Here is a 15,153-nt window from a genome sequence, read left to right on the forward strand (position 1 = left end):
CCAGTCTGGCCTGGGGCGCTGCTATGGAAGCCAGGCAGCCCCAGGGGAGGGGGCAGCAGCTGCTGGCCCTCGCTGCTCACCGCCCCTCACACTCCAACTGCAGGCAGAACAATAGAGGGGCTGTTTCCGCAGATCCCCGAGGCGGCAGAAGCCCCCAGCTACAGGGAAGGCTGATGGACTCCAGAATTCTAGCAGAAGGGAAGCCCTCCTGGAACCAGGGACCAGGAAACACCTTCTCCACTTCCAAGAATACCTTCCTGCTCTCTTCCCAGCAGACCCTCCCAATGCCCTTCTTGACTCCCCTGGGCCCAGCTCCTGGGAACAGGTCTGGTCTTAGGGCAGATGTCGCTTCTCCACAATATGTGACCACGTGTTTGCTGATTGGCTGCCCATCCCCTTCCATCAGACATAGCAGGAACTATGTCTGTCTTACTGCTGGGCACCCAACAGATGCTCAATAAAGTGACAGCAGGAAAGGCTGCCAGGACCCAGGACAGGGAAGAGAGGAGAGTCAGGGAGACAGAGTGCCCCTGACTATGGGGTGTGACCCCAGGCTAGAGTGCAAACCCTCTCTGTGATATATAGCCACTACCCCTCCTGTTCTCAGACCCTGCAAAAGTCACATTGAAGACTCAGTGACAGGTTGAGTGTGAAAGGTCTGCACCTAGGACTCAACCTCCTCCAGGAATGAGGGGTCTCCTGGCCCATCCCCACCAGTCCTGTGATTTCAAACCAAGAAACCCCTTGGGTTTCTGGGGTGCTGGCAGCTCACGTGAAGGGGCAACGCTTACTTAGCACAGAATTCTGGCCAGGTTGCCAGAAGGAGCTGGTCCTTGACACCTCAAAGGACGTCTCCTCTGCAGAGCCCAGATTATCCTTCCTGACCCCATCACTCCTTTAACTTGGGGACCAGGAAGCTCAACTCTTGTGGTGTCAGACCTGCTGGGTGCCTGTGGGCAGATTATGGCCCTCCCTGTGCCTCAGTCTCCCCATCTGTATCACGAGGGGGTGGATTCCATTCTCATGAGCTTGAACACCACTCTCCTCTATAACCCAGTTTCCCCTTTCCCTGAACCACCGAGGCCCAACCCAATCCCCTGGGGGCCTGACTACACTGTCAGACAGACAGACAAACAGCTGGGCTGACCTGGATGTTTGTCAACAGCCCAAAGGAAATCTCCTCTTTATGCTTAAAATAAAACTTACATCAAACCTGTCACCAGGGCCCCCATTAGAGCTTCCTGTTTCTGAGTGCTGCAGCCAACACAGCCTGCGGGAGAGGAAGCACCACCCAGCCCTTCCCCACTCCCACCTCGAGGGTGGGCAGAGGCCACCCAGGCTTTCGCTCTTTGTGTGCCCAGCCTTAGCCCGAGCTGTACTACCAGCCAAGGGTGGCATCTCCCAGCAGGGAGCCTGCCTGGAGGGAAACAGGAAGGAGCTGAGACCTCAAAGCCCAGTGCCAGCCATCCTTCCCCTTCCTCCAGCCCCTGAGGCCCAGAGAGGGAGACTGGCTTATCCCAGCTCACCTAGGGTTGGAGGCAAGGCCACCTGTTTTGTGCTGTCGACCCCCTGCTTCCAACCCCAGTCTACAGCCTGTGGACCTCCAGATCAGGCTCTGTGCTCTCTGAGCTTCCTGGGCAGCAATGGGAACGACCCATGCAGCCATCAGCTTTTCCCCTTGCAGGTCCCCTTCCTGACACAGACCTCAGTCCTGGCTCTATCTGGATTCACTCTGTAGCCAGAGTCAGTTTCCTCCCCTATGAAGGAGGCCCTCAGGCCACCCAGAGGGGTTATGAGAATCCCCTTTCATGTCTCAAGTCTCAGGCTGGGCCAGCCACTGACTTCGTGCCCCGCCCCCATCCCCAAATCCCAGGATGAACAATTATGGAATTCTAATCCAAGACGTCTCCCTCCCCTTCCCCTTGTGAACACACAAGAGTCTGATGACCCAGGCCTTGAAAAACAAGCATTTGTGTTTATTAACCAAAGGGAAGAAGTCAGAGCAGTACAGACTCCTACCAGTCCCTCCTGTAGTCTACCCACCTAGGCCAGGTGGCCAAGGCCCTGCCCCCACCCTGAGCAAGTTCCCAGGGAACCAGGGCCCGCAGGGAAAGGAAGAGGAAGTCAGCAAAGGTTAGAGGCCAAGGAAGAAGGAAACAGAACTGCTCAGTGGACAGTGCCCCTCACTCTCAGTGGAGAAGGCTGAGTGCCCCAAATCTAAACCCAGGAGAAGAACCAGGCAGGACTTGTGTCAAAACCCCTACAAGTGAGGGGTAGGGGTTGGCCCAAGGTCAACAGGCAACCCTCTCCAGGGTCAGTCCTTGACAGACAGATACCACCCAGCCTCTGGTCTGTCCCAAGCCAGGGAATGGATGCAGAAGAGGTCGAGAGCCCAGCTGCCTCTCCTGGATGTGTCCTGTGCAAATGCAGAGTCCAGTGGAGGCCTAGCCCTCTGCGGCGGGGGCACCGCGTGCCTGCCGCAACCCATACAGCCACTTGATCACTCGCGCGTTGCGCTCTACCACCGACACGCCGTAGGGGACGCGCTCCCGAGACCGCTCCTCAACAGTGGCAGAGCTACGGCGGGAGCAGTCCCCCTCCGAGCTGCCAGGCCCGGCACTGGGCCCGGCCAGGGAGACGATGTCTGAGCTGGCCCTCGCCAGGTGAGCCACGCCCAACCCCCGTGCCTCCTCTGGGTCCAGGCCGCAGAAGTTAAAGAATCGCTCCAGGTCAGCTGCTGCTCTGGAGAAGCGCTCACTCAAATCGGACTTGGAGCGCTGCAAACCTGGGGGCCGGGCTGGGCTGGAGGCGGGGGCAGTGCCTGGAGATGGGCACGGCCGGGCAGGGGAGGCGGGGAGAGGACGGACATCCACTCGGCGGACAGCAGCGGTACTGGGTGGCGGGCGTGGAGGGTTGGCTGGGGGCGCCTGGTGGGCTCCTTCTGTCCGTCCAGGAGTACGGCTGGCCTCGGCAGGGGACGCAGGGCTATCACACAAGTCGATGAGGCTGCTAAGGATGTCCAGGTCCAGCTGGGGCCGACGGCCAGGGCCAGGCAGTACTCGGCGGCTAGGTGTGAGCACTGTGCGGCGAGTCCCAGGGCTGAAGAGGGGCTGCTTGGACAGCAGGGGCTGCACAGGTTCCTGGCGGGTGTTGGCCACGTGCAGGCTCTTGACATACTTGGCCTTGTCAGCCTCCAGGCGCTCCACAGCACTAGGTTTCCGGGCTCCACCATCTGCTGGCCTCCGGGGCAGGTAGCCAGGCACTTTGGTCCGCAGGCGGAAAGGTAGGGCAGATGTGTCCCGGGATCCCGGAGTCAGTGTGTCCACAGGCATGGCTGTTACATACCCCAAGGGCTTTGGTCTGAGGAGACCGGAGAAATGCGGAGACAGATCCAGAAAGTAGGCAGCTGGATGCTGGCAACTGCTACAAGGGAGGAAAGAAAGAGGCTGAGCTCGCTCAGACAAAGGCTCAGCCAAGACTGAAAGGGGCTGAAGACGCCTTCCCTATTAAAAGGTAATGGCCACGCCCCCTCATTCACAGGGAGCCAATCAGCAGACTGAAAACCGAGGGGCCTGTGACTCCACCTACACCCCCGCCTCCTTCCCAGAGGACTAGGCCCCGCTGAGGCTTAGAGAAAATGAGAAGTACCAAAGAAGAAAGATGTGAGTAGCATGGGCAGAAAAGACAGGGCAAGGCAAGCTTTAAGGGAAGGAAAGTGGGCTCCAGGCCGTATACTGGGCACCAGCCAGCTTAACCTCAATGGGTCCCCTTAACAGCTCTATTTTGCAGACAGGGAACTCAACCAACTTGATTAAGCTAACCCCCCAAGTTGGTGGCTCTGGCCCCTTGCTTCCAAGCAGGGAGGTGCTGGTGCACCTGGTGACCCAGAGAAAGGGCTCCAACCCACACACTGCCTAAACTGCCCCCAGGGAACCTGGTACCACCTCCCACCCTTACCTACCCAGCCAGGAAGCTGCCCGGTGCTATTCACCCGTCTAGACATGCCAAGCCCCAGGCACAGCAGTAGAGCTGGTGGAGGAGGAGTGTAGAAAATCTCCACCCCCCTACCCAAGCGAAGACCAGACACTCATCAGCTTCCAGGATGGGACTTCGGTGCCAGCCCCACAGTGATCCAAGGAGGCCTGTCAGCTAGAAATGTCAGCCAGAACCTGAGCTATGCTGTTCCAAGAGAAGCCAGAGAAGCCCACAATCACACAACCCTGCTTGAGAGCATCCAGCAGACCCTGGATCTGCCAGCAGCCAGAGGATGGGCACCCAGAGGCAAGGGGGCCCACACCGATGTGCTCGTGCTCAAGTGTCCACATGATCAACTAAGCATCAAGGCCTTGGGCCCCAGGCATCAGACCAGCCCTGGTCCTTTTTCCAAGAAAGGGCTGGAGCCACAGTGTCCCCTCACCAACTCTCCCAGAGATGGGCCAGAAGAAAACCCATAAACCAAGTCCTGAAACTTCTCATCTGTAAAATGAAAGAGGAGGACTTTATCTAGGTAATCCCCCAAAGGACATGTCATCTACACCTGTGTTGTATAATTCAACGGCTACTAGCCACATATGGCTATTCACCTTAGCTTTAAATCAAATAAAATCTTATACTTCTGGTTCCTCCATCACACTAGCCACATCTCAAGTGCTCAACAGCCACTATACTGGTCGATAGAGCAGACTGCAGATAAGAGATTTCCATCCGTATTGGAAACCTGTATAGACAGCCCCATGTGGTCACCCAGAATGACAGGAGGGAAGTCTGGACTGGGGTGGGAAGCCAGGGATCCCTCCTGTGTGCTAGCCATTCGACACCATCCTCTCCTGGAATCCTCCAACAGCCTGTGAGAAGGGTCATTGTCATCTCATTTTACAGTTGGGAGAAACTGAGACTAGAGAAGCAACCATCCTAAGTCCCAGGGTCAATAAAAAAGACACAAACTCCTATGAAGCCTAATGCACTCATCTGTGGCATTCATGTCACTTTACTCTTTGTTCTTCCCATTCCCCTAAAGTATCGGCTCCATGAAGGCAGGGGGTTTGTCTGTTTTGTTCACTGAATCTGTTTTGGGACATTGCTTTCGACACATAACAGGTATTCGAAAAATTGTTACTGAATTGGAGTGTCCATGGGGACAAAACATGAACGGGAAGACCTTGGATAAACCACAGAGGGACACATCCAACCCACTGTAGGTACATGGGTACAAGTTGGTAGGTATGGAATGTGCTAGGAGGCTAGAAATCCAGATGTGCACGAACACTCCAGATTCTTAAATCTCAGCAAATCCAGTAATAATTTTTAAAACATGCGCAGAGCATGGAGCAAACAAACATGTCTGCAAACAGATCTGCTCTCCCCACACAGATCTAGTCCCCAGTTTGAAACCTTGCAGTGGCAGCAATGTCAAGTTACTAGAACCCTGGGGGCTACTGGCCCAGAGCCAGAGCTGCTCCCAAGGTAGGAGGGATGAAGTGGGAAGGTAAGGCTGCCCCACTCCAGCAACCCCCCAGGAGACCTCAGGAGGGAAAGGTCTAACAGGAAAGGCAGCCTTGCTGAGCCCAGTCGAGGTAACTAGACTCTGCCCCACCCCCGTGGCCGCTGCCGCCTACCAAACCCGTCCAACCCGTTGGCGGTGGCAATTCCCTCCCGGGCACCATCCGGGGAAACAGAAGGAAGAAGGAGGTCAGATGGGCAGGGCCAGGGCAGAAACCTCGCGCCCTCAGACCTACCTGCTGGCCGCAGGGGCTCCCCCCGCCGCCGGACACACGCAAGGAGCCAAACCCGGCTAGAGGGCCACTGGCCAGCTCGCCCACCTGCCCACAGTGTGCCCTGCTCCAGCAGCTGTGCCCACTACACACTCGGGTGCCTTATCTGGAATACGGTTAAAAATAGATCTGAGCCTCCAGGTCTCCGAGAGGATGGAGAGATAAAACAGGTCGAGGACCTTCCCAGCACCTGGCAGAAAGGCTGCACTCCAAGAACGGGCTCTTGGTTTTTCTGATGACTCTGACGACCTAACAGCCAGATTGCGCTCTCCGCCCACCTCCCCCTCAACTCCAGCCCAGCAGGGGTCTCTAAGCACGCTCTGCCTGTCGGAGCCAGAGCCACAGACAAAGGAGGCACGTGATAGAGGCAAATCCTAAACTGATCTGCTAAGCCCCATTTCAAAGGTGGGCAAACAGAGGTGTAGTGGCTCCCTCGAGTTAAAGCGGGGGTCCCAGTCCCCAGTCCCCTCGATCTCTGAGGCCTCCTCTCATCGCCAACGCCCCACCCACGTATTTCAAATGCTACCCACAAAGGGCCCCCAGAGCGCCAACCGTGAGCCCTTCTCTTTGTCACCATACCCCCTTCCCACCTGCTTCCCTGGAGTCAGCCTGAGGAGTTGAGAGAGCTCAGATCCTCGGTCTGGCTTCTGCCTTGCCCCACTTCGGGGCAAGCTTGGAGACTCCCAGAGGCGGAGGAGGCCTCGAGCCCGCCGGCGCGCTGTGTGACCCTGGTCGCTCGCCACCCCTCTCTGAGCCCGGGTCGTCCTGGCTCTTAAGCCAGAGGGCTGACGGCAGGATTCCTGCGGTCTCGCCCAGGCGGGAAGGTGAGACCCTGCCCTGCCCCCCGCCTCCTCGAGAAGGGAGGGGTGGCTGGGCAGACCCCCTGAACCTGGCCCGGCGCCACCCGCCCGCACATACCTGGCTGCGCGCGCGCGGCTACGGAGCGGAGCGCTCCTCCAGCCCGGCCCACCAGGCGCTCAGGTAACGCGCGTTTGCGCAACTTCCGGCGGCCGGTCCCCAGCAGGTGAACCCGCCGGCCCAGGTATCACCCGGAGGGGAAGAACGAAAGCCAGGCAGGGGCGGGAACCTGAGCCCGGGCGCCCCGGCAAAGGGCTCAGCTCGTCGCAGAGACCCAGTTCTACCCCCAGGAAGTTCTCCCGAGAGCCGGGGCCGCGCCCCCCAATAGCCACACTGGCCGCAGCCGCACCTCTGGCACGGGCAAGGGCACCTATCTTGGAGATGGGCAAAACTGAGGCCCCCTCCCCCACAGCCTCAGTGCCCGCGATAATGTTGACTGTGCCAGGCACGAGAAAGTGCTGTTCCTGGTATTAATTAACCCATTTTAATCTTCTCAACAACCCCTGTGAGGTGAACTCTATTATTATCCGCATTTGACTAATCGAATACCTGGCTGGGACAGGCTGGGCCAGTTGGCCCAAAGTCACCCTGAGAAGTCTAACCTGGGCACTTTCCCTCTAGACCAAGCCTTCGTGCCACCCCTTTCTACCTGTGTGTCACAGAGCAGGTTGCTTGGACCCCTCTGGCTCTCCATTCTGCCAAGTGAGGGGAGTCTCACCCTCCAGGCCAGGTCAGTGGGAGTTCTTACCGTCTGAGAGGGCAGACAGAAACTCTGCAAGCTGTGAACATTAGTAACAACAGCGAGAGGAATACGAATAACCAGAATTTTGGAGTTCCAGGCACTGTACTTCTGTAAGTCTCTGGACATCCACCCACTCCTCCAACCACCACCACCTGCACAGGGAGGAACTCTTTAATCCCCATTTTACAGATGAGAAGACTGCAACACTAAAGAAGGAATCCTTGGGAGGGCCAAGACTGTCTCCTCTGCCAAAGGAAGCCCTATTATGTCACTTCAGGTGGCACACTTGATTGGGCCAGTTTGCATGGGGGTCCTGAGGCCCAGAGAAGGCAGGGCCCACCAGCCTCGGGCCCGAGCCCTGGGGAAGCCAAAGAGGGCCCAGTTCCATGTCTGTGCCAGTGGGGGCTGCACCCGGATTGGGGTGGAGGGCTGTGAGGGGACGGGAAGTGACTCAGAGAACAACTCTCCTCCCCCTGGGAGTGAGTCAGCTCTGAGGCCTCCTCCAGGCCCTGGAGCCTGATTTTAGGGGAATGTGGGAGGCGAGCCTCAAGACCATCATTCCCCACAATGCCCTGCTGGGTCCCTGCCTGGCCCTCTACTGAGGCAACAATGGGAAAGAGATGAGATGGGGGGTGGGGGAGGGCTCAGTTAGGCAATAATAGTAGTAACAGCAAAGAAATAATAACATGTTCCTAGTAGGGAAGAAATTTTCCCTTTCTCTGTACCTGGCACTGTTCTAAGCTCTTTATATACATTGACTCATCGAATCCCCACACTCACCCTGAGGTACTCCTGCTACATTCATTTTACAGCTGAGAAAACTGAGGCACAGAAAGGTGTGGCCACTTGCCAGAGGTTACACAGCTGGTAAATGGCAGAGCCAGGATCTGAACCCAGGAGCAGGTTTGGGGGAGTGGAGGGAAGTGGAGGAGACAGAAACTTCAGTGTTGGGCTTCAACCACTCACCAAATGATGCTATTGCCTCCCTCACTGGGCCCCAGAGGGAGAAGCCACCTTAGGAAGCATTCCTGGCTGTGGGCCGGGGTCTCAGATTCCTCAATTATAAAATGGGGGCAAGATGGCAATATTTTTCCCCACAGAAATTAGATCTCTTATGGTTCTACATCACCTTAGAATAAAACCCAAACTCTCCACTTGGTCCTCAGGCCTTCCAGGATCTAGTCCCTGCCCTCTACTCCCCCCTCATCTCCAGCCTTTACTGCTCCAGCCACATAGCCCTCCCTGCTGTTCCTGAACACGCCAAGGTCTTTCCTGCCTCAGGGCCTTTGTACTATCTGTTCTCTGCTTAGAACCTCTTAGCTCACCTCCTTCAGGTCTCACCTCCTCAGAGAGGCCTCCCTGACTACCCTGAGACTCCTGCCAACTCTCTCACCTGGTTGTTTCCTTCCACACATTCATCCCACCCTGTCATTTTAGGTCTTCACTTATCAGTTGCTCATTTTCTATTTCTGTATTTTCATCCTCCAGGGACCAAGAACACACGTGTGTGCTGGGCATGCTGCTGATTAAGTGGCAGGCCTGGAACCTAGGCCACTTCAAAGACCAAGGCCCTTTAGCACCAAGCCTCTTGCCAACCCCCAGTCCCATCAAAGGTGTTCCCCCATCTCTCTCCACATTCCCCTCCAGTCTCAAGTCACCCCCATTCAAGCTGGGCCCTGGCCACTTCTAGATGAGCTGTATTCTTTCTTTGGAGACATCACATCCAAACCTTTGCACACACGGTATCTGCTCCCACAATGCCCTTCCCCAACTCCAGTCCCAAGGCTGCCTCTGAAGCATGGACTCTGGGACCAGCCCATCAGGGTTCAAATCCCAGCTCCATCTCTGATTAGCTACAAGACCTTGGGCAAGACAGTCAAGTTTCCAAGGCCTTAGTTTCCCCAACCATAAAACGGGACTGGTAACAGTGCCTGTCTCCCTGGGCATGACAAACACCACCAAAATAGGACTCTGCGGTGCCCAGCTCCTGGGTGAAGACTTCACCACCCAGAATGTTGACCCAGTTCTCTCAGAGCTTATAAATCTATGCACACAAGACCATTTCAACAGACATTTCTTTAAACAAAGTATACAAATGGTCAATAGGCATGTGGAAAGATGCTTAGCATGATACATCATTAGGGACATGTAAATCCAAACCACAGGGAGATAACGTGTCACATCCATCCAGATAACCAATATAACAATAAGCAAGCAAGCAGAAAACAAAACAAAACAAAAACAACCCACAGCCACAGAAAATACCAAGTGTTGGTGAGGATATGAAGAAATTGGAAATTGGAAATTGTGCCCTGCTGGTGGGAATATAAGATGGCACGGCCATGGTAGAAACAGCAGGGTGGTTAGGAAAAACTTAAAAAGAATTACCATAGGACCCAGCAATCTTACTCCTGAGTGTAGACACCAAAGAACTGAAACCAAGGGCTTGAACAGATGTGTTCAATGTTCATAGATGTCCCCAATGTTCATAGGAGGAGTCTTCACAATAACCCAAAGGTAGAGGCAACCAAGTGTCCATGGACAGATGTGCAGATGAACATACGCTGAAATATTATTTAGCCTTTATAAGCAAGGAGCTTCTGACACCCGCTACAACGTGGGTGAACCTCAAAAACACTATACTAAATGAAATAAGTCAGGCCCAGAAGGACAAATATTGAGGAAAAAAGGGGGGGGCAAATATTGTATGATTTCACATCCATGAGGCACAGAGAGTGGTCAAATCCATAGAGACAGAAAGTAGAAAGGTGCTTTCCAGGTACTGGGGGGGAAGAGAAAATGAGGAGCTGGTGGTAAGGTCTGGGCACGGCGTGAACTTCCTTCATGCCGCTGAACTGTACCTTACACATGGTTAAAATGCTCAGTTTTATGTTCTATATATTTTTCCAAAAAAAAAAAAAAAAGGAAAAAGAGAGTCTACAGACTGGAGCCAGAACCCCCGGATCCACATTCCTGCTCTGACCTGGTCCAAGTTACTAAACCTCTCTTGCATTCAGTTTCCCTTCGTAAGATGTGAAAAAAAGCAGCGGTAACTACCTGACATCATAGAACGGAGGAAATTAAGTGCATGCATGCTTAGAAAGGACTTGGCACACAGTAAGTGCCCAGGGGGTGTTAGTGATTAGTTTTCACCGAGGGGGTGAGAGGCGTGGTTTTGATGTTTAGAATTTTCGTGACAATCTGCAATCCCCCACCCCACCCCTTCCTTCCACCTGCTGCTTCTTTCTGTTCAGCAGAAGCCAGGCCATGACTTAGGTGGAGACAGAGAGGCCCTCACCTGCCCTGGAGGAGGATCAGGAAGGCTCCAGGCAACAGGGAGGGTCCAGCCAATAGGGCAGGCCAGCTTGATTTCAGCCCAGCTGTCCGGGTCGGAGACACCCAGCGGGGCATCCTCCAGGCCCACGCCAGGCCCCGTGCTATTTCTGGAGTCTCCCCAAACACTCATGCCCCGGCCTGCCTGTAGTCAACCTTGCCCAGTGCTGATCTCCTGTCGGCTGATGGACAATCCAACTCCACCAACTTGTTTATCTGTGCCTCAGTTTGTACCTGAAATTGCAAAATGAGGACAAAGGGACTTGCAGTGGAGACAGAGAGAAACCACATGCAACACTGCAGGGAAGGGCCCAGCTCACAAGGATGGGGAAGGTGGAGGTTGGGGCAGACTCAAGGGCAAGTCCACTTCCTGCCCTGGACTGCCCTCTGCCCAGGCCTGAGCTCACCATCTTATCTTGGCCCCAGAGATGTAAAGAAACTTGCCCAAAGTCACATGGCAAGTCAAGGACAGATCACAGACAGGACAGTGGTCTTATGATTAAATATATAATCTGTAATGATTTTTATAATATATATAATATATCATACATATATAATTTATACATTTATATATTATATATATATGATTTTTTAAACAAGGTGCTATATGCCCATGACTCAAAATTCAAAAACTATAAAGAGAATGAAGTAAAAATAAACTCCTTCCCACTTCAGTCCCTAGCCACGCAGTTCCCCACCCTGCAGGCACCACTGTAACCAGACAATCGCGTGTCCTTCCAGGGAGATTTTTGGTAGATACAAGCAATAATGGGCATATATTCTTTCTATTTTTTTACACATATGGCAACACGCTGTGCGTACTGTTTCCACCTTGTTCTTTTTACTCAACCATACATGTTTTAATAATGTTAATATATTACTAATTCTAATATCTATTATTAATATACTTAATCATATAGGTTGTTCCCTAATATATGTGGGGGTACCTTAGCCCATAAAGAACCGTCAGCCCCTGCTAGTGACCACCCAGTGTGCGTCCAGACACCCCCCATGACAAACCCCTGGGGCGTCACTGCAACTTGTGTTGCCAAGAAGTGGGTCAGTGGGGCTGGGTATGTGCTTGTGATTATGAGAGAGACATTGTACTGTGTTCTACAGAGGCCATGCGAGTTGATCTCCACCAGCAGAAAACACAGCAAATAGTCAAAAACTGTTCGTTGCCTGGGTGACACGGTCGGTTGAGCGACAGTGTCTTGGTTCCTGCTCAGGTCATGATCTCAGGGTCCTGGGATCTGAGCCCCCTTCCTGGGGGTTGGGCTCCCCTCTCCTTCTGCCCCCCTCCCTGCTCACACATTCTCTATCTCTGTTTCTCTCTCTCTCTAAAATCTTTTAAAAAATACTAATAACTGTTAGCTTTAGTTATCTTGATAAGAGGTTTTGGAACCCTTCCATTTTGCCCTGGAGGCAAGGGCCTCACCTGAGCCCCTCCTCCTATCACATTCCAGTGGAGGAAGATAATCAACTCCCTAATAAGTGAAATACATAGCACATCATCGGATGGGTAAATGCCACTGAGAGAAATAAAAGAGACAAGGGGGATGACAGGGCATAGGAAGTCAATAAATATTTGTTGAAAGAAATGAAAGACTTATTTTCTTTCTGAGTTCCCAGAGCACCCCCAGGAGTCAGGGCCTGGTCTAGGTCAGATGCTCCAGGCGGAGGGGTCGCTGCCCCTTCCTCAATTCCAGAGTCTCTGGGGACTAGTCGCTTCAGGTTGAATGGCTGCCTCTACCCATTCCCCCACTCTGGGGCGGATTCCCAGAATCTGAAGAATTCTAGATCAGAAGAATCTAACAGCGGCCCCAGGGCCAGAGCACCCGCTGCCCACCTAGCATCTAGCCCAGAAATGTCAGTACAGTGGGATCGTCCTCCCCCCCCCCCCCCCGCCGCCACCCCGCTCCCCAACCCAGAACAGCCCTCTGAGAGAGACAGCACTGAGATTCAGGACCCCTTGGGCAGAAGGACCCCAAAAACGAGCCCTGAGTCCAACCTCTGACGTTCTGGAGAAGAGAAGCCCGTGCCCAGAAGGGGCATTCAGACGACGGTGCGGGAGCGGAGCCGGAGGGAAATGATCCCGCCAGGGCTCCAGGGCTTAGCAGCCTTGTGGCTAAGCGGCTGACAAACTGACCACCAGTTGCTCATCTGGGTCTCTCAAGACAAATACAGACCTACCCAGACTGGAGACTTCGAAGTAGAGCAGAAGACCTGAACTGGATTCTCCAGCCGACCTCGCTGGGCTAGAACACTTCACTCTCTGCCCCTCAGCGTTCTCCTCCGTAAAATGGGGTACCGCCGCCTCCCCTCCCCAGACCTGGGCTCGGGCGCCAGTCCACCCGCCCCCTCACCTGGAGCGGTAGCTAGGCAAGTCCTGGCTCCTCCAGTGCGGGTCTCGGAGAGGCTGACAGCTCGGACCCGGGCTGGGAATGGCCGGTCCCAAAGCGGCTCGGCGGGGCTGGGGACCCGCAAAGGCCTCTTCGGAGCTGCTCTGCGCACCCGAAATGAACCGGGGCACCTGACTATCCCAAGGCCCCCACCAGAGCGGAGGTCCCGGGGGCACAGAGGAAGGGGAAGTGAGCTTGCCGCTTCCCCACCCCGGCGCCGGAATGGTTTGCCCCGGACATCCTGATTGGTTGGTCGCTTCCGTTCGAACGCCGCGCCGCCCGGGTTGCCAGGCAACCGCTTAGCTTTGGCCTGGCAAGTGAGGGCCCCGCCTCGGCAGCCCAGCTCAGCCCCCCAAGCCGCAGCCTGTCCTCTCCTCCCTCCCCCCAACCCAGCTCAGCCCCGCTGGCCTGTTCTTCCCGCGCCGCTGCAGCTCAGGAGCCTAGTTTTTTCCCTTGACTAGGACTTTCTCCTGGTCCCCAACAGGATAAGGCATCATTTAGGGTCCCCAGCTAGTCTCCATTTCGCCTTTGCAGGCCCGCTGTGTGAGCTCGGGCTAGCCCTTTTCCCTCTCTGTTCTCCCAACTGCACAGTCGGAAATTGAAAAATGTGCATATCCAGCAATCCTGAACTTTACTAAGGAAATGACTGAAGATATGAGCGAAGATTAATATTCACCCTAGAAAAATAATGGAAATTACTCCAATGCTCAACAAAAGAAGATTGGTTAGCTCAATCCACCCTGAGGAAGATCTAAGCTTATTGAGCTTTTTACATGCCAGGTAGCTTCGCATGACATAACTCTTGTCAGTGCTCATGGCATAACCCTTTGAGATAGGTACCTTTAATTATCCCCACTTCCTGATGAGGAATGTTATGCAGTCATTAAAAATGATGTAGTTAAAGATATGTAAAGTATAAGGGAAATCCAAAGAAAGCTTTTTAAAAGTATGTTTCGTAGCATACTATATATTAAATACGTAATTGTAACGTCACATGTATTTGTGTAAAACTATAATAGCAGTTCATTTCTTTTTTTGTGTTTTTGTGGATTTTCCAATTTCCAACACTTAAATATGTCAAGAAAAAAAAACACAGTTTTAAAAAGGATTGGAATGAGCAAGTACCCTTCGAGATGAGGACATTTCTTAGCTGTGACTCACTGCTTGGGTCTAAGGCATTGTTGAATTTGGAGCCAACCTCTGTTTTCTCATCCAGATGGTGACTTTCATTCTTTGATTGGATTGTCAACGATGGAGCACTTACTATATACATACTTTGGGCTGCTGGGGGAGAGGGACTAATAAGATACCAGTAGCTAACAATGACTGCACCTTTTGGCATGGGCACTAATCAGATCAGAGTAGATACCGTCATAAACAGGGAGTCTGACTATATCCGTGAGAGGCAGCTAAGTATCAGATATAGCGCTAACCGTACCCTCTGCTAGACAGGGCTGCTCAAAGCTTTACATGTATTTTCTCACTTGACTTCATTACTATGTGGCGGGGGGAGGGGATTCTATTATTATTCTCATTTTATAAATGAAAACACTAAGTTTTGTCTGGATCCAGCAGGAGTCCAAGCTGTTCTGTTAGGTTGCCATATACAACACCAGTTGGCAGCAGCAGTCACAAAAGGCAAGGAGGATCCCGTGATCGTAAAAGACAGAGAAAACTGAGCAGGGGCAGATCCAGACTGGGTACTTCCTGAGGCTTACCCAATTTAGGGAGATTTGTTTAAGAAAAGAACTACAAAATCACAAATATAAAATTAGGTTAAAAGGTGATTATTTTGTTAGAAAGATAAAAGAAACCTCAAAAATGGCAAATGCCACAAATGTTGCAAAACCCAGAAAAATAACATTATTTCTGTGAGTTATGTAATTGGCATACGTCCATAATGCTTTTCACAAACAAGCTTCTGCTGGATCAATGTATACATTTCATACCTCTCCTCAACTACATACTGGTAATATTGGGCACCGTAAAACCATTCATATTTATATATTGAGATATGACCTCTGACCCTGCACTTTCATGTCAACCA

General features: G+C 53.1%; 1 protein-coding gene across 6 annotated transcripts; it reads right to left on the reverse strand.

The window, feature by feature from the left end:
* Positions 1-1,955: 1,955 nt before the first annotated feature.
* FAM110A (family with sequence similarity 110 member A) lies at positions 1,956-13,301 on the reverse strand. Of its 6 annotated transcripts, none has more exons than XM_047744907.1 (2): positions 13,071-13,301; positions 1,956-3,423 (listed from the first exon to the last, which is right to left on the reverse strand). In XM_047744907.1, the coding sequence occupies exon 2, from the start codon at positions 3,330-3,332 to the stop codon at positions 2,445-2,447; it is 888 nt and encodes a 295-aa protein (XP_047600863.1). In that variant the 5' UTR covers positions 3,333-3,423; positions 13,071-13,301; the 3' UTR covers positions 1,956-2,444. The 6 variants fall into 6 exon arrangements, with proteins under 6 accessions (XP_047600863.1, XP_047600861.1, XP_047600858.1 ...); XM_047744905.1 differs by having other exon boundaries at positions 1,956-3,420; positions 13,071-13,182; XM_047744902.1 differs by lacking the exon at positions 13,071-13,301 and adding an exon at positions 12,898-13,043.
* Positions 13,302-15,153: the final 1,852 nt, after the last annotated feature.

This window comes from Lutra lutra, chromosome 9 (genome assembly GCF_902655055.1).
Source record: "Lutra lutra chromosome 9, mLutLut1.2, whole genome shotgun sequence".
NCBI classification, from domain to species: domain Eukaryota; kingdom Metazoa; phylum Chordata; class Mammalia; order Carnivora; family Mustelidae; genus Lutra; species Lutra lutra.